The sequence below is a fragment of the Oryza sativa genome, chromosome 2 (genome assembly GCF_034140825.1).
Source record: "Oryza sativa Japonica Group chromosome 2, ASM3414082v1".
Classification (NCBI taxonomy): domain Eukaryota; kingdom Viridiplantae; phylum Streptophyta; class Magnoliopsida; order Poales; family Poaceae; genus Oryza; species Oryza sativa.
The window spans coordinates 14,211,360-14,232,740 of record NC_089036.1 but is presented as its reverse complement, the minus strand read 5'-3'; the positions used below and the strand labels follow the sequence as shown (position 1 = coordinate 14,232,740).

The 21,381-nt window shown below is 41.6% G+C and overlaps 1 protein-coding gene and 1 long non-coding RNA gene across 2 annotated transcripts; one reads left to right on the top strand and one right to left on the bottom strand.

The window, feature by feature from the left end:
• The first annotated feature begins 2,251 nt into the window (after positions 1 to 2,251).
• On the top strand, positions 2,252 to 3,654 carry LOC136355479 (uncharacterized). Its single transcript, XR_010739752.1, has 2 exons — positions 2,252 to 2,543; positions 2,662 to 3,654. It is a non-coding gene; the product is annotated as an uncharacterized lncRNA (long non-coding RNA).
• Positions 3,655 to 8,594: 4,940 nt separating this feature from the next.
• LOC4329217 (transcription factor bHLH121) lies at positions 8,595 to 16,480 on the bottom strand. Its single transcript, XM_015770794.3, has 5 exons — positions 16,286 to 16,480; positions 15,692 to 15,813; positions 9,993 to 10,120; positions 9,373 to 9,900; positions 8,595 to 9,256 (listed from the first exon to the last, which is right to left on the bottom strand). Exons 1-5 carry the CDS (start codon positions 16,360 to 16,362, stop codon positions 9,080 to 9,082), a joined length of 1,032 nt encoding a protein of 343 aa, XP_015626280.1. The 5' UTR covers positions 16,363 to 16,480; the 3' UTR covers positions 8,595 to 9,079.
• Positions 16,481 to 21,381: the final 4,901 nt, after the last annotated feature.

Below are 21,381 nucleotides of genomic sequence, written 5' to 3'. Positions count from 1 at the left end.
CCCAAATAATGATAAGTGATAACCTAAACCCCATGCTTAAGTTACTACTTATTACTCTACGGCCTTGCAATCGGTGCTTTGCATCTGAGTCCCTAGGCCATAGCTCTCGGCCTAGCCAGAGTAGACTAATGACCCGGTAACCAGACATTATAACAGCATCAACGCAAATCCCAGAAGGTTTAACTACACAGATTATACTACTTATGAATAAACTAAGACTGGTACTCATACTCTATGATTGGAATAAAGCACCGAACTTGTATAAAGAAGAATATTATATTAATAAATGGAAGTCTTACAAAGAAGAAAGGAAAAGCTATAGAACCTTTACCGAACTCCCCGAAGCCTCCGCGGACTTCGAACTATTCTACTTCTACTCCACTAACACTAATACTAACTCTGTAGAGAGCTTTGATCCTTGCTTGAGTGTGTGTTGGAGAAGAGAGTGTGCCCCTCCTTATATAGGCAGGTATGGCGATTGTAGAGCATGGGAATTGTCGGAAATGCCCCGCAACCGCCATCAGGAGTTCATCCGGAGCGTCCACGCCAAACCCCAGCCTGAATGGCTATGATGGGGGTTCGGCTGAACCATGATCTGGCCCAAATGGCCCAATTTTTGGCAGGCCGACTCGTTGGCTCCTCATTCCAAAACATGGAATTTTGGGCTTAATTGATCATGACTTTTCTAAGTTCTTAGCCCATCTATCCATAAGTCTGATTCTCGACAGCATCTAATTGATCGTTTGTCTATTTTCTGTCGATTCTCCTCATTTATATGTGCTTCTCCTGCATACATGTTAGTAGCAAAGTATATAGTGGAAGTAGATATTTTATTTGGAATTTGTGCATTGCAAGCATAGCTAGTCTTCATACTTTGGTTAATATTGATGGTCGAAACTGGTCGATAATGACCGTCAACAAGGACATTATGGAAGTCTTCATGGATGACTTCTCTGTCTATGGAAAGACCTTCGGTCATTGTTTGCAGAATTTAGACAAAGTCTTACAACAATGCCAAGAGAAGCACGTGGTACTTAACTGGGAAAAGTGCCATTTCATGGTCCGTGAAAGGATAGTTCTTGGCCATCGAGTGTCCAAACGAGGAATCGTAGTTGATCGTGCTAAAATTGATGCTATAGATCAGCTTCCTCCTCCTGTAAACATCAAAGGGATCTGTAGCTTCTTAGGACACGGCGGCTTTTATAGAAGGTTCATGAAGGACTTTTCTACAATCGCCCGACCTCTTACCAATCTGCTGGCCAAGGATGCGCCCTTTAAGTTCGATGACGCGTGCCTGAAATCTTTTGAAATTCTCAAAAAGGCACTCGTCTCCGCTCCAATCATTCAACCTCCTGATTCGACTCTGCCCTTCGAGATCATGTCTGATGCAAGCGATTTCGCCGATGGTGCGGTCTTGGGCCAAACCAAGGATAAGAAGCATCATCCAATCTGCTATGCTAGCAAAACTCTGACAGGAGGTCAGTTGAATTATGCGACTATCGAAAAAGAGCTCTCGCGGTTGTTTTTGCTATTGATAAGTTTAGGTCTTACTTGGTGGGAGCTAAGGTGATAGTCTATACTGATCATGCTGCTTTGAAGTACCTGCTCACTAAGAAAGATGCTAAACCGCGTCTCTTAAGATGGATTTTGCTGCTCCAAGAATTTGACTTAGAAATTATATATATATATATATATATATATATATATATATATATATATATATATATATATATATATATATATATATATATATATATATATATATATATATATATATATATATATATATATATATATATATATATATATATATATATATATATATATATATATATATATATACACTATATGGCACCTTAAGGTGCTACGTATTAAACGGCACCTGACACACAGACCCACCCACTGCCCATCACCCCACTCCCCTCCCGACTCCACGCACTTTGATTCACGAGTTAAATTTTTACTACTACATAGCCCACCATATATATTCACGTTTAGTCAGTTAAATTTTAACTACATGTGATTCAGCAACTATAATAAACGTGACTTAGCATATTGAGTTATTTATTAACTAAAGGAAACTTTTTTTTTGCTTATGCCTTAATTTTTCTTGTTATTATTATTTTTATTCTGTTTCATTATGTTTTTGTAAAATTTAAACGTCTATGTTTTTTTTTACGAATCAAATGTTATTTTTTTGACTCCTCTCCGCCGGCCATGCTGGATCCGCATCTCCGCTGCCGGCCTCGTCGCCCGGCTCCACGACGCCAAGCCTTCGATACACACACTCCACCTTTTGGGATTCTCAGAGGAAGCGACGGGTGATGGCTTCAAGCTGGACGGCGACATCTCATCCTGTACCCTAGATCCACACGAGAGGATGGACTGGCCTCTCGGCGGCTCGATCTGCGGGGCTCCCATGGCGATAGAGGGCCTCTGGGCCTGCATCCGCCGCTGCTTTTCTACCATTGGTTGCTGTCCATGCTAGAGCAGCAAGATGGGATGGATCTGATGGGGAGGAATGAGTTTGTTTCTTTCGATCTGTGTGTGTTCTTCACGGATGGATTATTCCATTCGTTCGCTTCCAATTTGTTATTTCTACTCACTAGGGGAAAAACAGGTTTGCATCTTCTTACATTTTGTTGGTTGCTCTTGTTGTAGATTGCGGGCATCCAAAGTCAGCCATGTGGAGAGCATCGTCGGCGACCATGATGTGAGGAGGCAGCAAGGGTACCGGTTTTAGGTGCCCGTAGTGGATACCGTCACCCCGCATCTGGTGGAGGAGGCGGCTGGAGGCAGGATCCGGTTTCTGGCAACTTGATCTAGTTTTGTGGTCATGTCGTTGTGTTGAGGGCGGCAGCTCGATCTGCCCTCCGGAGCGAGGACGGCGTTGCTGCGCAAAGGTGACGTCCTGTTCCCGGTGCCGGTGGCAGTGAGTTAGGGAGGGCAGGATGATGAGGCCACGAGGCGAAGGTGCAGCAAATGGAGGGCGTATCTAGGTTCTGGTCCGCAAGGTCAGTTCACAGTATCACCGGGCGGCGTTGGTCTCTGGGTAGGCGAGTGACGAGCTGCTCTGGAATTCCTAGCGAGAGGGGATGGTGCTCCTCTCCGCCATCAGTGTGGATCTCACATCGTCAACGAGCATGTCGTCATCACCCCAACATGACCACCTCCTCCAAGAGTCTACCATGGCTGCACGCAAGGAGGCCGCCCACGGCTTCACCGCCGCTGCCGCCTGGCCGGATGCCAGAATCGGCGGGCGTCACTATCGAAGGCAGGCTTCAACTCCCCCGGCGAGGCTTCTCCATCGTTGTGTGATTGTCGGCCTTGCTCTCCTATGTTCATGCTTTTTGCTTGTCGGGTTTTAAGCACTTCTTTTTTGTGCTCACCCTTTCAACACCATGTCAAGACCAGCGGCGACCTCGCCGAGAGAGCAGCGGGCCGCCGTTCCTCCTATGTCCAAAGAACGTTTTCCTGTATATATATTTTTTTGGGTTCATTTGATGCGTAAATTTTATATCCGTAGAGCGATTCCATTATCCTCTCTCCCAGTATGTATTTCCTGTCTACTTTCTTGCGTTCGTTTGATGTGTACAATACGATTGATTTGCATGATTAAATAAACTTGATTGTCTGTGATGTATGCACCGTAAATATATGTGAGTAAAAATATTACTATGAACACACCAAAAAGTGATAAAAATATCCTGAGTTAAAATTTTACTGCTAGCACTCCAAAACCATCATGACAAAACATACTCACTGTTGTTTAAAATACTTCAATGACGACTCCCCATTTTAAGTTAATTTTTAACTAAAAAGAACTAACGCACATATCAACTCCACGGCACTGTACTTAGAGAAATACAGTTATTTGGAAGTTAGTTATGAGTCAAAATTTACAATAGTTAAATTATAACTCACATCATAACTACGGTTATTTGGTAGTTAGTTACGAGTCAAATTTTGTAATAGTTAAATTATAACCCACATCCCCACTGGGATTTTTTGCTCCCACTTCATATGCTTGAGTTAAATTTTTATTCACCATATCATTGGCGGTGGGGGAACGGACCTACGACCTTTTCTCCACCGCTTTGTGTGTCGCATCATATAGTTCCATGGCGCGCAGCGCCTGTGTGTGGCGCTATGTAGCGCCACCGTATATAAGGATAAAAAGGGAGTAGAAAATTCCATAGCAAATCATTTGTCTAGGCTATAGATCACTGACACACAGGAACAGCCGATAAATGAGTTATTGAGAGATGACATGCTGATGACGGTTCGCGACTCCAACCCGTGGTATGCCAACATAGTGAATTACATGGTATCCAAGTACATACCACCAGGGGAGAATCAACGGAAGCTGAAATACGAAAGTCGCCGTCATATATGGGATGAGACATACTTATATCGGGTTTGCTCCGATGGCTTACTACGAAGATGTGTGCCGACTGATGAAGGACTTAAGATCATAGAGCGATGTCATGCCTCACCTTACGGTGGCCATTATGGTGCATTCCGCACCCAGGCCAAGATTTGGCAGAACGACTTCTTCTGGCCAACAATGTACGAAGACTCAAAAGAATTCGTTAGAAGATGCACAAGCTGGCAGAGGCAAGGAGGAATCGCCGCTCATGATGCAATGCCCCTCACATACAATTTGCAAGTCGAGATATTCGATGTTTGGGGTATAGACTTTATGGGACCTTTCCCTAAGTCTCGCAACTTCGAGTACATTCTGGTGGCAGTCGACTATGTCTCCAAGTGGGCTGAGGCTATGCCGTGCAGTGCCGCAGATGCGAAGCATGCCAATAAGATGTTCACGGAAATCATCTTCCCAAGATTTGGTACCCCTAGGATGGTCATAAGTGACGGAGGTTCTCACTTTATTGACAAAACCTTCCGAGACCTCCTATGAGAGATGGGAGCTAAACACAATGTGACCACTCCTTACCATCCACAGACCAGCGGTCAAGCAGAAACATCAAACAAACAAATCAAGAATATTCTTTAGAAGACGGTCAACAAAATGGGAACAGGATGGAAGGATAGATTGCCGGACGCACTGTGGGCATACCGGACAGCATACAAGACACCCATTGGAATGTCTCCTTATCAGATAGTCTACGGGAAGTCATGTTGACTTCCTGTAGAACTCGAGCACAGAGCATACTGGGCCATCAGGAACTAGAACATGGACTTTGAAGGAGCAGGAGAATGGAGAAAAATGCAAATTGCTGAACTTGAAGAGTGGAGAGAGAAGGCTTACCACAACGCGAAGATATACAAAGAAAGGACAAAGCGCTGGCGTGACAAAAGGATAAAAATCAAGAAATTCAAGCCAGGAGACAAAGTGCTAATATTCAACTCCAGGGTTAAGCTTTTCGGTCACGGAAAATTGCGCAGTAAATGTGAAGGACCATTTGACATCATCGACACCTCTTCGCACGGGGCAATCACACTCCGCGACGACTCAGGTAATATATTCAAGGTAAACGGTCAACGCTTAAAGATTTTCCTTGAACCAAATGAAACTTTAGATGAAGTGGATGTTATTGAATTTATCGATTATAAACCATGATGATCTCATCTATTGCATGCTTAGAACCCTGTATAGTTGTCATTTTTTGTGCCTAGCTTAGGAATTAGTGGGCCTAGGAAAGAAAATGGAGGCCTGCCGGACCAACCAGGGTTCGGCCGAACCAAGGCGGCGCCTGTTCGGCCCCGTTTTTGAATGGTAGTCTCCCCCGCTCATCCTTAGTCTGTTTAGATACGAGTTTGGAGGTAGAGCGATCAGATCACGCCCCTGAGCTAGTTCCTCTCTTTCTTCCTCCTTTGCAAGAGCCTCTCCATTCAATCTCACATTCATCCTCAAAATCTTTGATCCAAATCCTTGTACCATCCATGGCTGGCAAATCTCTCATGCCTTACATTGGTTCATCCTCAAACAACACCTACAATCTTGAAGGAGAACCTACACTGGCGAATCAACTCATTCGGGTGGAAGAATACACGATGGAAGGAGTAAACGCTGTATGGGCTCAACCCCTTGCAGCTATGCCAGGCTCCCCTGCGATTTTGGAGCCAATCGGCGAGCTCCCTGGTTCGGCCGAACCAACCCCTCTCGGCCCCGTTCAGCCCCCCGTTCGGCAGCATGATCCCTCTCCCCTCGCCATGTTACGAAGACCAAAATTCGGGGGGATTCGCCTGCCTATTGAACTCGGTCTATTGAAGGCGCGGAGCCTTTTCCAAGACGATGAGAAGGCCGCTCCGCCTCCCGCCGAGCGCTATGTGGGCACCCTGTTCACCAAGGCAAATGATGAGGTGCTCCACAAGTATGTAACACCCACCGCTACTCCATCCACTCCGAAGGAGGATCGGTTCCACATTCAGGGAGTGCGAACTCCCGGCGGTGGGTATGGCAAGGGTTTACTCTGGCCTTTGACGGCATCGGAGAAGGAGGGGGCAGCGGAATCCCGTAGCCCTCCACCTATGAAGGTGAAGCGTCATTTAACGCCCCCACCAATTGTAAGGGCAGCCGGCCAATGTCAAGAAGATGAAGTAAAGTTGTCGGAGCCCTCGATCCATAAGCTCGCCGTTCAAGTAAAGAAACTCCGCAAGGAGAACATAGAGCTTAGGGATCGCAATGCGGAGCTAGGGGTAGAACTCGCTGAAATTAGAAATAATTTTGATACCCTTAGTCGCGGTTTGTGCGCTAAAATCAAGCGTGCATTCATAGAGATGGGGAAGGAGAATAAATATTATGCTAATTAGATGTCTCCTTTCCCCTAAAAAAATGGTAGTAGGTGCTTGGTTTTTATTTTCCAATCAAGTAAGCACTTGCTATGAATAATGTGGCTCATTGGTGTTAACCCCAATGCATGCCAAGTTTGTTTTTGTTTCATGTTTAATAAAGTTCAGGTTTTGAATAAGTGTGAGGGAGATATCCCAGCTTCTGACGTGCATATACTCTGAGAGTTGATGAAATAACTGGACACCTGGAAACACTGAACTCTGCAGAAAGTTGCAGAGGGATCAGGCGCAAGAGTGGTTCGGCCACCAAAGCTGGCCCCAATCCTTTTCACAGGTAAGCAGATGAGTACATCCATTATCTGTATATCTCCACCATGGTTTAGTACTAGAGCTGAAAATTCAGGAAACAATTGGTTCAAGCATAAGTAAAAAATAAAATTTCCAACTAATGAAATTCTTCATATGATTAATCTTGTATATTCATTATTCTCAGCTAAACTTGTGCTTGTGAACAACCATCCATGTTTAGGGAACCTTATGCATCTAAGTAATTGCTTCATGGGAGATGATTCAAGATGAAAGGAATTCTTGCAGCTCTTGTTATGACTCTTGGGAATTTGTTTTCAAAATAAAATTGTTTTAAAAGCTCAATCCTCCAATTGACTTCATTTTATACCTACCAAGGCCATATGCAAGTATATCTTTGATCAAACTTATTATGCATATGATTGTTGGACATTATATTGAGCTTTGTCAAATTTGTGTGACTCGTGTTTGATATCTTTCATGCACTCATGATCAAGGGGTCATTTCCATTTTCATTTCTCCACATATATAATTAAGCTAAGCTTCTACACGGGAAGTCGGCTTCTCACAAAAATTCCATCAAATAAACTCCTATATTAGACTATGCTTTCTTCTCGTAGAAAAGTTCTTGGCAAAAAGAAAATGAGAAAAGGAGGGAAAGGCATGGCTATGAGTAAAAAAAAGGGGGGGAGAAGAAGGAAATAAAGCTTGCTCCCAAAATATTGAGCAATGTTGGAAAGAAAATATAGCCATGCCCCCTTCCATATTCATGCCAAGAGAACAAAATGGAGAGAAGGTATAGGAAAAAGGGATAATCATTTCTTTATTCCATCATTCCACAAAATATTTTTCCTTTCCTTTTCCATCACAAATAAAGACCATTGATCTAGGAGTATGACTGATGATCTTCTTGAGTCCGTATTTTTGGCTTTGCAATATATATGATGCAGGTATGTCACAATTTATCCCTACCAAGCTCCACATATCAGCCTTAGAATAGGGGTGAATTCTAGCACACTTTGCCTTGGTAAGGATCCAAAAGAAAATATACATCCTTGAGAGACAAGAGAGAAAGTCAATATGAGGAAAAGAGCTGGTTTGCGAAAATACATAAAAATCCCATGAGTCTGACAGAGAAGCAAGAAGGACTGGAATCAATATCTTTCCATTTACCAATTACTCAAGAAGGTAAGATGGCCGAACCCTAGTGAGCGCCGTTGGATCCAGGTTTTGGCAGGGATGCTCTAGATCACTCCCTGATGACGGTTACGGGGCAGTTCGGACATTTTATGAAGAATTTTGACATATGGATGATATAGACTGAATATACCAAAAGGCAATGGTATAAACCAAAGTTACAATTGAAGTGGTGACATAGACAAAAAAAAATGTCCTTCACAAAATAAGGGCATATTTGCATGTTACACTCGACCTAGAATACTTGTTTGCTTTCAATAACATGCCACACGAAACAAACCACCTTCAATAACATGCCGCCTATATATAGTAAAATGTGGATACTGACAATCATGTCAAATAATATACTTAAGAACATATTCCAATTAATGGTAATATAGTGTATGATGTACAACTTGTAGCTGATCTACCAGGTAACTATTGAACCATGATAAATTCTATGGTTAATCACTAGTTAATTTACCATATATTCGTAGAAAATGCTACTCCAGGATAGAACTATCTCAACAGATCTGGTTGGCACTTGACGCATATCTTAGATGACAAACCGCAGAAGTTAGTCGCAAGCATACCTAGTCGCCGAAAGCATTTCAAACTGCCATAGAAGAGTGTGGGTAACTACCGACCATTCATAATCATAGCCATGGAATATGGCTTTGGCTTCGACTAACCAGTTCTACTTTGCCTATAGGCCTCCTAATTTGTCAATTCCGATATCAAGTGGGCACAGCTAAGCAGCAAAGGTTGATGTGCCAGCAGATTACACCACACATGCAGGCCTAGGAATGTCGGAAAAGATAGCTATACGTCATATATTAGTCTATGTCTGTACTGTCGATCGTTGATCATCAGCAACTGATCCACCTTCAATACTGTTAGAGACATCTGGAGGACCACTGGACGAGCATCTGCTTGAACTACTACTGCCTTCTGTAAGAGAACTACCTTTAGTTTCCTGTATGAACTGCTGCTTTTTTTTCAAGTCAGAAGAGGAATCCTGTGATAATGACAAACACCCAAAAAAAAAAGTACTCATCTCCCTTTGATCTACTTTGAACAAGGATAAAACATGCTGATCATTTACAGTGAAACTGAATATTGGATGACCCTTACCTTGTTGGCAATCTCTGATTGTAGAGGGGCTGAGGAACCAGGAGTTTTTAGTTCCAGATCAGTTGCAACGTCATCAAAGTCATCATGTTTCCCTCTACAACTTACTTGCTGCAGTGCAGAGGACTTGCTTCTAGAGTCTTGGGCCATAGAGTGAGATCGATTACTACTTGAATGCTGAACTGGAGCACTGAATTGGTTAGATAGTTGATCAGTAGGAGGATGGATGGGTTGAGTGTATGCCATGTAAGGTGTGCATGGATTGGAGACGGTTCCAGAAGTTTGATTTCGGAAGTAAGGGTATGCCTGGAGCTGTGGGTGCATAGGAACAGCACCTGAAGGTATAGGGACTGGGACTGGGACTGGGACTGAAAAAGGATATGGCAGGGGTGGCCCAATGACAACAGAAGGCTCCATTCCAGTCCAAGGGTACAGCACACGCATTCGTTGCTGATACTGGGTATTCAGATTATCAACCTCAAACTTCAGTGAAACTTTCTCATCTCTGAGCTCATTCTTTTCCTGAGTCAACTACAAGCACCATGACAAGCGTTATTTAGATATTTGAATATTTCTGTGAGCTGTGGCTGACCTGCTTGTTTATACACATATTACAAGTTTACCTCACGTGCTTCTTCTGAGAGTGAAGTATATTCAGCTTTAAGCTTGTTCACCTGGGACGTCAAATCTTTCAGCATTTGAATTGCATCACTAAGGATAGTTGCCTTATCATTCCTGGGTCGATCTGGATCTGTATATTTGAACACATTAATGGCAATATGGTATCAGTTAATGAGAACACTATAGAACTAAGTCTAATGATTATGATATCGCATAGATGCAGCTAGTAAAGAGAACAAACAATTTTAAGTGCAATTAATCTTAGTTATGCAGAAACTAGCAATATGTTAATTGAATCAAGAATCTTTGCAGATTTCAAATTTGTTTACACGCTAGTTTCCACTGACCAACCTTTGTCCATTGTAGGTGCAACCAGTAAAGCAGCTGACTGTAAACTGGCCAGTTTGTGGTTGCTGTGCTGTGTTGTGCTGTGGGAATCTAGTTAGAGGGATCTTGACTAATGCAAGTAAGATTATTCTGTTACAGCTCTAATTCAAATGATTCTGACTATCCAATCCAAAAATAAATAAACAAATAAATGAATAAATAAGAGTTTTGAAAGCCACCGCACTATCAAACAGAGCAAAAGAAAACAAGGCTACTGGATGTATGGTTAAATATTAAGTACTGCACAGATGATGAATGGACAGCATAAAGGACATAAGGGTTGCACATAAGGCAGATAGACACATTAATAAATAGAAACAGATAATTAGATGATAAGTTGCAAGATAGCACAAGGAGGATATAAATATCAATCATTCTTCTGTTGAGTGAACTAACATAGAGGAGCAGACATCCTTTTACCATACTACCAAACTATATCCACATGGCACCTCCCACGAATTCAATTCTAACTGCCATAACATGGATACATCTCATCTTTCCTATTCTGCTAGCAGACCACCTCCACTAGATGGCTTTGGGTTTCCTGCATGCCACCTTCCTTCCCTAATACTAACTGGATGCACTTTTGACGAAGCCTACTCCTCGCTGGACTTTTGTGTGCCTCGCTTTTGCTCCCTAAATATGTCCACAGAAGTTAGCATCAGACCTCAGACTCCAGACATCGGTGCTGCTGCAGCATGCTCACTGCACCTGCTTCTAGGACCTTGTCTTAAACAAAGGCAGACAAAACTCAGCCAACTAGTGAACTTGTGATTAAAAAGTCAGAAACAGTAATTTATTTATTTTGAAATACTATGTGGCCATTTTCTTGTACATGAAAAACTATACCAAACTATATCCATTTGGGCACAACTATCCCAGCTCAGGAAAGGCTCAAGTTGGCATTCAGTCAAAGGCACCAAAAGAACAACTTTACCTCAAATAGTAAATAAGTGAAGTTAATGGCGATGCCAGCTTAGGATGGCCTGCCATTTGTACTAATTGCTGACTAAAAAAAGTAAATAACAGACTAATTAAAAGCATTAAACCAAACCTGTCATGAAGAGAACAGAAAAAAGGTTCATCAACATAACGAGATTCAGTTAAGACTTTACATGATGGAAATCAGAAATTGCTGCTGAGCATTATATTAAGAGCCTACCTAGTTAGAAAGCATTTCTACAACGCATACAATGGCAAGGACTAAGGTGTAGCCACAATACTGCTCAGGAAAGTACTGTACAGAGATCTATATATAAGTTCCATGCTCAGAAATGTAATATACACACATGAAAATAATAGGCAATGAAAAGGCCATTAAATATCTGAAATATTAGTTCCAAGTGGTCTTGTGGAAAATTTTCTAACAGACAGTTTGAGAAGAACAATACTTCCTCCGTTTCATAATGTAAGACTTTCTAGCATTGCCCACATTCATATAGATGCTAATGAATCTAGACACACATGTGTGTCTAGATTCATTAGCATATATATGAATGTGGACAATGCTATAAAGTCTTACATTATGAAACGGAGGGAGTAATTGTTATGGCTTGTTTAAATGTTTACAGAATTGATAACAACAGGGTGGCATGAAATTTCACAGTTCTAATCAGTCCCACTAACTAATGACCAGGGGGGGTAATAGCACCCCACCTGCTAGATCTCCCATTTCTAGGGATCCCGCAACCCACGACTGTAAACGCGTCCCCCGGAGTGTAAATCCGACGAGAACAGGTCATGTGAAAGTACATGTCTCCAAGACAATAAATGCTCACCTTGCAAGTGTAGAAAACCCACAAACCAACAAACACATGACGAACACATTCTTCCAATGTAAATGCATACCTCACAACCTTAAAACGCACCCTGAACACATCCATCAACCATAAATTCTGTCACTTTTTACAATCAGAAGCTTGATCTGTAATGTACAAAGCACTAAACATCTTGTAGGGTCACTGTGTTGCTTGATGTTTCTGGTGGGGAACCTGTAAATGAACAATCGGTCACAGCAAACACATTTATTCCCCCATGCCCATGCAAACCAGCCAGAACCTTGAAGCGAAGGGCCGCTGGGGATGGCAGAGGTGGAGCACCACACCGTTCCTAGCAGTCGAGGTGCAGTGTCGGGTGGCGCTCGGCAGCAGAGGCAGTGGCACAGGCAGAGTAGCCAGTGAAATGGAACACCACGTGTCACCTGGCGGCGTAGGTACAAAAGGCAGAGCGCTCGGGAATGGTCAGCAGTAGAGGTGCAGTGCTAGGGGGCAAAGAGGGGCTTGGTAGTGAAGGCACAGAAGCTAGGGTGGTAGAAGGGAGAGCAGCTGGGGAGGTTGGACCACAGAGGAGGGTGGCAGTCCAGATATAATGTGTAGCGGACGACAACATGCTGCCGCTGGGGGCCCACAAAGACAGCAGCCATGATGCCTGAAGATGAAGTCAACCGGTGTTGCTCGGGAATGACAAGGGCGCCACTGCTTGCTTAGTGATCTCTGGCTGGATCTCCACCAGCGCATTGGCATAGCATCTGGTCGCCAAGATCACTGTTGAGAAGGGAGAAAAGGCTGAATCCCCTCTGGACTCCTAAAGGGCTGGAATTAAAAAAAAAACAAACTGCCCTGATTTACAGTCACGGTTATTCATTTACAATTGCAGTAGTTTGATTTAGAGCGAGTACAATAGCAGGCTGCAAGTTAGCTATAAGCACACGTGGAGGAGAGAAGAGAAGAAAGAGAAGGAAAAGCGGGCTATAGATTTATAGCCAGCTACACCACGGATTCCAATACGTTGTGTGTGTATGAGAGGTGGGACCATATATTAATGGTGTAGTATATGTTTATAGATAACTATTGTGTGGATGAGCTATTAGATTGGCTATAGATGAATTGGAGCCAACAGTTGGCTATACTATTAAACTTGCTCTTATAGCTGCAACGGCTTGGTTTACAGACATGGTAGAATTTACAAGCACGCAGAGGATCCTTTACAAGTGCAAGTAGATTTTTGAACCAGGACTATTAACATTGTGGTAGTGGTAAAGAACGCACACAACGTGCTATAATATAGCATGCAACCCCTCTCTGCCACCACCCTCATGTGCTAACCAGACCAAGCACTATTTCTACAGTTTCCTGAAATGTCCAGTGAAAGATGCAGTCAATTGATAGTTTTAACAAAACAGTTGTAGAATTTGAAAATTACTCCACTAATATAAAACAATGATACAGTTAATACTTGATAGTTGCTATAATTTATGCAGTAGAGTACGTTGGAACCAAAATAGTTTTTTATCCAAACAAGGTCTTGGTTGTCAGCAAGAAACCAAAAAAATTTATATCATAACCACCCTAGCCCTAGTCCAGGGCCAAGCATGGATCTTTTGAAGACAAACAAGCTAAAGAAACAAATAATGAAGACATGCTGATCAAGTGTGCATAACAAATCAGTATATCACGCTGATATATAAAACAATTACATTTACACAATTGATTATGTATTTATGCTTACTCGGGCACTCGTTAAACAGCATATATGACCATTTTTTAAGTTCTTGAAACTTTTCCATCAAAGGCCTGGGTGGTAATGGACCTAATCTTTTAGCCTACAAAATTTGAGGGCTAGGTCTAAAATGGGGCAGGCTGAATTTTTATACATTTTTTACCTAAAAATATAGGACGGCCAAGTAGGGTTGTGAAAGGACCCATAGGGCATGGCCCATTACCACCCCTAGGTCTGGCAAGTGAGGAACATAACATGAACTCAATTGAGACCATAGTAACGCATCACAAATAGTTTAGTCTCAATCACACTCTGCTAGCACTAACAGTTCCAAGTTTAATAAATTGTCTAGGAACATCTGTTTGTGGGTGGTAAGCTTCATGTTCCGCTTTACATTTAGGCTGTGAAAAAGTTCTAGCCAAAAAAGCTTGTAAATATCGGCTGTGAGAGTTTGACTACAACAAGAAAGTATTATTGGTCTCCCAGAGCAAGTTAACATCGTAGCCACTCCAAATCACGGAATTACTAAACTGTGGGAGTTTTTGTTCAAGCATCTAAGAAAGTTCACGATTTCCAAAAAGAATATAATTTAGTTCTGAACAAACTGTTTCCTGCTCCTGCATACAGTTTAAGCATGCCATTGGGAGACTTCTACATGATTCTGATTGAATAGTTACTAATTGCATGGTCAAACTTTACCTTGAACATGTTCAAAGTGCTCCATGACATTAGCTTCTAATTATACTGCTTGAATCTCTATTGACACAAAGCTTATGACCTAAATGTATAATTCTCAAGTACAAGAATCGAAGTGAAATGCCCAAGTAGTGTAGGACCTACAGCATATTTTGCAGTCATTATTTAAATGGGCATGTGCACCAGTTAGAAACAGACAAAATTCAAAAGAAAAAACATGATGGAAACAGTCAAATCAATAAAATATTAGTCATGAGAAAGTAGGAAATTGAGAAGAAACCATAGGGAGAGGTGGCCAGGATTATGTAAGACAAGATTAAAAACTGTGACACCGAACATGACTGGTTAGGAACAATATTACATCAACCCAAACAGAAAGCTAACTAGGTGTAATCTGTTAAACAAGTGAACCTCAAGAATAAATAAAAATAGAAGTTTTTATCAAGTCAAGCGGTATTGGTCTCTCAGGGGAAGGGTAAGTTAAGCGGTAATTCCATTTGTTAAGCACTAAATTTGGTAATTTTGCTTATTATTACTAACTTGGCGTATTCCGAACGCTAAGGAACTGAGGTGTTCTTTTAGAGGTCAAGAATGGTATAGGGGACAGTTGCATTCAGGAATGTTATCTTGGTATTGTGAAAAGCAAAAAAACAAGTAGTATATCAGCTGTTTGTAGAAGGATGAATAAATAAATCCTTCAAACGGCACGTGCTTTCAGATAACAAGCTCTTGGACAATTTATTCTATAAGAAAACTCCTCCTTTATTCATAATATGATTTTCCAGTCATAACACATAGAATAATTAACTAGAACAAATAAATCGATACACATCCATCAAGAAGTCATTATGCCCTCGGTCCCATTTTAAGTGCAATTGTGGGTTTCTATCTCCAACAATTAGCCGTCCGTCTTATTTAAATTTTTTTTATGATTTGTATTTTTATATTGTTATTAGATGATAAAACATGAATAGTACTTTATGCCTGACTTATTTTTTAAAAAAAATTCATAATTGTTTCAAATAAGACGGACGGTCAAACGTTGGACACGGAAACCCACAACTACACTTACAATGGGATGGAGGGAGTAGTCTATTTGAGACAAACAATTGTGCCTTACCAAGTGTGCTTCCAAGTTCCTGGAACTGCTCATTCAATCTATCTCTTCGCATTTTCTCACGATCAGCCTTTTGAACCTTGCGCGTGGCAATTGAACCCTGGGTTTTACATTCTGTCTTTCCGCTGTTAGTAAAATAAGGAAAACATTTGCTGTTAGCACATACATATTGGATGTATGAGTCGCAACTATTTTGCACAACAGCGTCACCATAGACATAGATATGCTAGTTGATGATCAGTGTCTTAATTAGTACTAGTAAAATTCTAAGACTGACTTCCAAGACCAATTTGTACACGGACAATACTCTCACTCATGCATATCTTCTTATGTCTCGGTGCCCACAAACCCTACGCAAGGAATATCGAAAGGTAAAACTCAATCAGCTGAATTGGAACGACCGGGAACGGAAGGCTGCTCGATTTGCATCATGAACCAGCACGCATGAGATTCAGATACTGCCTACCTCCCGTATACCACATAAACTACCTAGATTTGGGCGACAGGAGGCTAAAATTCCTACCGAACTAGCTCCTAACCGCGAACCCTGCGAAAGAATTGCGAGAATTCGGAGCTAAAACAAGGGAGCGGGAGGACCTGGAGTCGGCGGGGCACGCGCCGTCGCGTGGGTGGAAGAAGCCGTCCTCTTGCGCCTGGCTGCTGCGCGGATCCATGGTGACGCGGAGGGCGCGTGGTCGCCTCGCCTCCCCTTAGCGTCCCCGCCGTGCACAGAGCACGCGAGGTGGGTTTCCACCACCGAGAGGGCCGTGTTGCGTGTTATCCACTTACCGTGAATTTGACCCATGGTTCACCCAAAATTACTTATCTTCTACGGAGTATAATAGATGGAGTATTTGTTTTTCATATGCCCTCTTGGTTTCTCCTTCGACCTTTGGAGAGTATATTTTCCCATAGAAATTTGAATTTTCATAAGGACCAGCGGTGAAATTACGATTTCTTTTAGAAAGTCAAAGACATGTAAATAATTTTAGACACTGCCACATTGTTGAGCACTAAAAAGGCATACCATCTTAGTGATGTGATTCTCTAATGAGCTCGGACGGTCACTAGGAACAACGATTATGATCTCCTGATGAGCTCAGATGGCCGCTAGGAACAACGATTTTAGTTTTGTAGAAAACATAAAAAGCCCTACCATATTTTAAATAGAGAGCATACGGAAGTTCATACACATGATTCTAAATCAGCAAAAATACATTCCAAAAGAAAAAAAAAGTTCCTAAGTCGCTCGGGCAATTCAAGCCGCATGTTGAAAATTTGGTCATAATTCGGTATATTTTAATCAAAATATTAAGATAATAAACATGACATTTGTAATTTGAGTAGATCTAGTAACAGCGCTAGATGTGTATAACATGAGCATGCTTAATATAGAATAAGCATCAACATAGACAAGAGAACGCAATAATATTGCGATTGACAAAACGAAGAACGAACGGTAACAGTGTAATGTTATACCCCAAGAATGGCCCTCCGCTGGAGTTTGAGGCAGTATTGTCTCCGTTGGTGTTGACGGGAGGCTCCTTCTCCTTGTCTCCAGTGTTGTTGTCGCTGGTTGTCGACATGTTGGTGAAGATGATGCAGAGCAGTCGCGCTTGAAGCGCTACCCAAAAACTTGATCGCCCGGCTACCCGTGCAGGTTCTCAAGCGATCGGAGTTTCGGATGCACCTGCTCGTTCTGATCACCCGTGCGCGCGGGATGAACAGAATTGGGGAAACAGAGAGACAACGCAGGAACAGAAGGAGAGCATCGCCAAAGAACAATAGCAGGCGGAAGACACATTCTTTGAGAGCCTTTGCCTTGCGTTATATATATAGAGAGAGAGAAAGATCTCCATTACCACACAAATAAATCTTATTTGTTGTGAAGGTTACCATAAAATAAATCTCATCTGTTGTAAAGGTTACCACACAATGAATCTCTCATTTGTTGTGGAGGTTACAATACAATAAATCTCTCATTTGTTAATGGTGACTTTATTATCGTCTGTTACAAAACGAAAGAGCAGCAGGTAGGCTCGGCTCAGTTGGCCGACTCAGCGCGCGTGCGTGTGTGGCAGTCCAACCATCACCTCAACCGGTCAATAGGGAATCTCCAATATCACCCTATTTAAGTTGAGGTTCTTCCATCTAAATTTTCATAGCAGTATTATTGTCTCTAACATTACTTGTGGGCTCTTGAGATTTTAATTTAATTAAATTGGGCCTAGCCCATTTATTCCAACAATCCCCACCAAATTTCATGGCTCACAAGAAATGTTCTCAAAACTGAACCTGTTAGTTATACCAGTGTTTCGATGGAGACTGTTAAGTTGAACCAGATCACAACTAAACAATGGACTATGCTCTGAATTGTCAGTCTTGTGCGATTCAGGTTTCACTCAAACCCTTAACTGGTATTGGGCTGCCGTTTGCATCCCCTCCGTTTGGAGCGTATAAGTCATACTCCTGGCCTTTTCAAGAGTATCTAGAGATCACCCATATCTCATAGACTGTGACTAGCAGTCGGACTCATATATGCTAATATTGGCATTGATTGGCAAAAATTCGCCGCGCTAATCACAAAGTGATTTTTTGCCACGAACGAACCCAATAAATCCAATATGTCCAAAAATTATGTTTGGGTGCGTTTTGAACATTTTCATTCCGGTGAAAAACATCGCACCCATGTGTGCCAATATATGCCAATATTGGAATGAATTGAGAAAAGTTCGCCGCGCGAATCACGAAGTGATTTTTTTGCCATGAACGCATCCAATACAACATCCAATATGTCCAAAAATCATGTTTTGGTGCTTTTTGAACTTTTTCATTCCGGTCAAAAACATCGCACCCACGTGTGCCAATATTAACATGAATTAACAAAAGTTCGCCGCGCGAATCAAGAAGTGATTTTTTACTACGAACGCATCCAATACACTCCAATATATCCAAAAATCATGTTTTGGTGCTTTTTAAACTTTTTCATTCCAGTGAAATACATCGCACCCACGTGTGTCAATATTGGCATGAATTGACAAAAGTTCGCCACGCGAATCACGAAGTGATTTTTTGCCACGAACGTATCCAATACACTCCAATATGTCCAAAAATCATGTTTTGGTGCTTTTTGAACTTTTTGATTGCAGTGAAAAACATCGCACCCACGTGTGCCAATATAGGTATTAATTCACAAAAGTTCACCGTGCGAATCACGAAGTGATTTTTTGCCACTAACGCACCCAATACTCCAATATGTCCAAAAATCATGTTTTGGTGCTTTTTGAACTTTTTCATTCCGGTGAAAAACATCACAGCCACGTGTGTCAATATATGCCAATATTAAGTGACAAAAGTTCGCCGCGCGAATAACGAAGTAATTTTTTGCCACGAACGCACCCAATACACTCCAATATGTCCAAAAATCATGTTTTGGTGCTTTTTGAACTTTTTCATTCCGGTGAAAAACATCACACCCACATGTGCCTATATTGTCATGAATTGACACAAGTTCGCCGCGCGAATCACGAAGTGATTTTTGCCACAAAAGCACCCAATACACTCCAATATATCCAAAAATTAGGTTTTGATGTTTTTTGAACTTTTTCATTCCGGTCAAAAATGTCGCACCCACATATTGGCATTAATTGACAAAAGTTTGCCGCGCGAATCACGAAGTGATTTTTTGCCACGAACGCATCCAATACACTCCAATATGTCCAAAAATCAGGTTTTGGTGCTTTTTGAACTTTTCATTCCAGTGAAAAACATCGCACCCACGTGTGCCAATATAGGTATTAATTCACAAAAGTTCACCGTGCGAATCACGAAGTGATTTTTTGCCACTAACGCACCCAATACTCCAATATGTCCAAAAATCATGTTTTGGTGCTTTTTGAACTTTCTCATTCCGGTGAAAAACATCACAGCCACGTGTGTCAATATATGCCAATATTAAGTGACAAAAGTTCGCCGCGCGAATAACGAAGTAATTTTTTGCCACGAACGCACCCAATACACTCCAATATGTCCAAAAATCATGTTTTGGTGCTTTTTGAACTTTTTCATTCCGGTGAAAAACATCACACCCACATGTGCCTATATTGTCATGAATTGACACAAGTTCGACGCGCGAATCACGAAGTGATTTTTGCCACGAAAGCACCCAATACACTCCAATATATCCAAAAATTAGGTTTTGATGTTTTTTGAACTTTTTCATTCCGGTCAAAAATGTCGCACCCACATATTGGCATTAATTGACAAAAGTTTGCCGCGCGAATCACGAAGTGATTTTTTGCCACGAACGCATCCAATACACTCCAATATGTCCAAAAATCAGGTTTTGGTGCTTTTTGAACTTTTTCATTCAGGTAAAAACATCGCACCCACGTGTGGCAATATTGGCACTAATTGACAAAAGTTCGCCGCGCGAATCACGAAGTGATTTTTTGCCACGAACACATCCAATACACTCCAATATGTCTAAAAGTCATGTTTTGGTAACTTTTTGAACTTTTCATTCCGATCAAAAACATAACACCCACGTGTGCCAATATTGGCATGAATTGACAAAAGTTTGCCGCGCGAATCAAGATGTGATTTTTTGCCACGATCGCACCCAATACACTCTAATATGTCCAAAAATCATGTTTTGATGCTTTTTGAACTTTTTCATTCAGGTCAAAAATATCGCACCCACGTGTGCCAATAATGGCATTAATTGACAAATGTTCGCCGCGCGAATCACGAAATGATTTTTTGACACGAACGCATCTAGTACACTCCAATATGTCCAAAAATCAGGTGTTGGTACTTTTTGAACTTTTTCATTCAGGTCAAAAACATCGCACCCACGTGTGCCAATAATGGCATTAATTGACAAAAGTTCGCCTCGCGAATCACGAAACGATTTTTTGACACGAACGCATCCAATACACTCCAATATGTCCAAAAATCAGGTTTTGGTGCTTTTTGAACTTTTTCATTCCGGTCAAAAATATCGCACAAACGTGTTCCAATATTGGCATTAATTAACAAAAGTTCGCCGCGCGAATCAAGAAGTGATTTTTTACTACGAACGCATCCAATACACTCCAATATATCCAAAAATCATGTTTTGGTGCTTTTTAAACTTTTTCATTCCAGTGAAATACATCGCACCCACGTGTGCCAATATTGGCACTAATTGACAAAAGTTCGCCGCGCGAATCACGAAGTGATTTTTTGCCACGAACACATCCAATACACTCCAATATGTCCAAAAATCAGGTTTTGGTGCTTTTTAAACTTTTTCATTCCTGTCAAAAACATCGCACCCACGTGTGCCAATATTGGCATGAATTGACAAAAGTTCATTGTGCGAATCACCATGTGATTTTTTGCCATGAACGCATCCAATACACTCCAATATGTCCAAAAATCAGGTTTTGGTGCTTTTTGAAGTGTTTCATTCAGGTCAAAAACATCGCACCCACGTGTGCCAATATTGGCATTACTTGACAAAATTTCGCCGTGCGAATCACGAAGTGATTTTTTGCCACAAACGCATTCAATACATTCCAATATGTCCAAAAATCTGGTTTCAGTGCTTTTTGAACTTCTACCATCCGGTCAAAAATATCGCACCCACGTGTGCCAATATTGACATTAATTGCAAAAAGTTCGCCGCGCAAATCACGAAGCGATTTTTT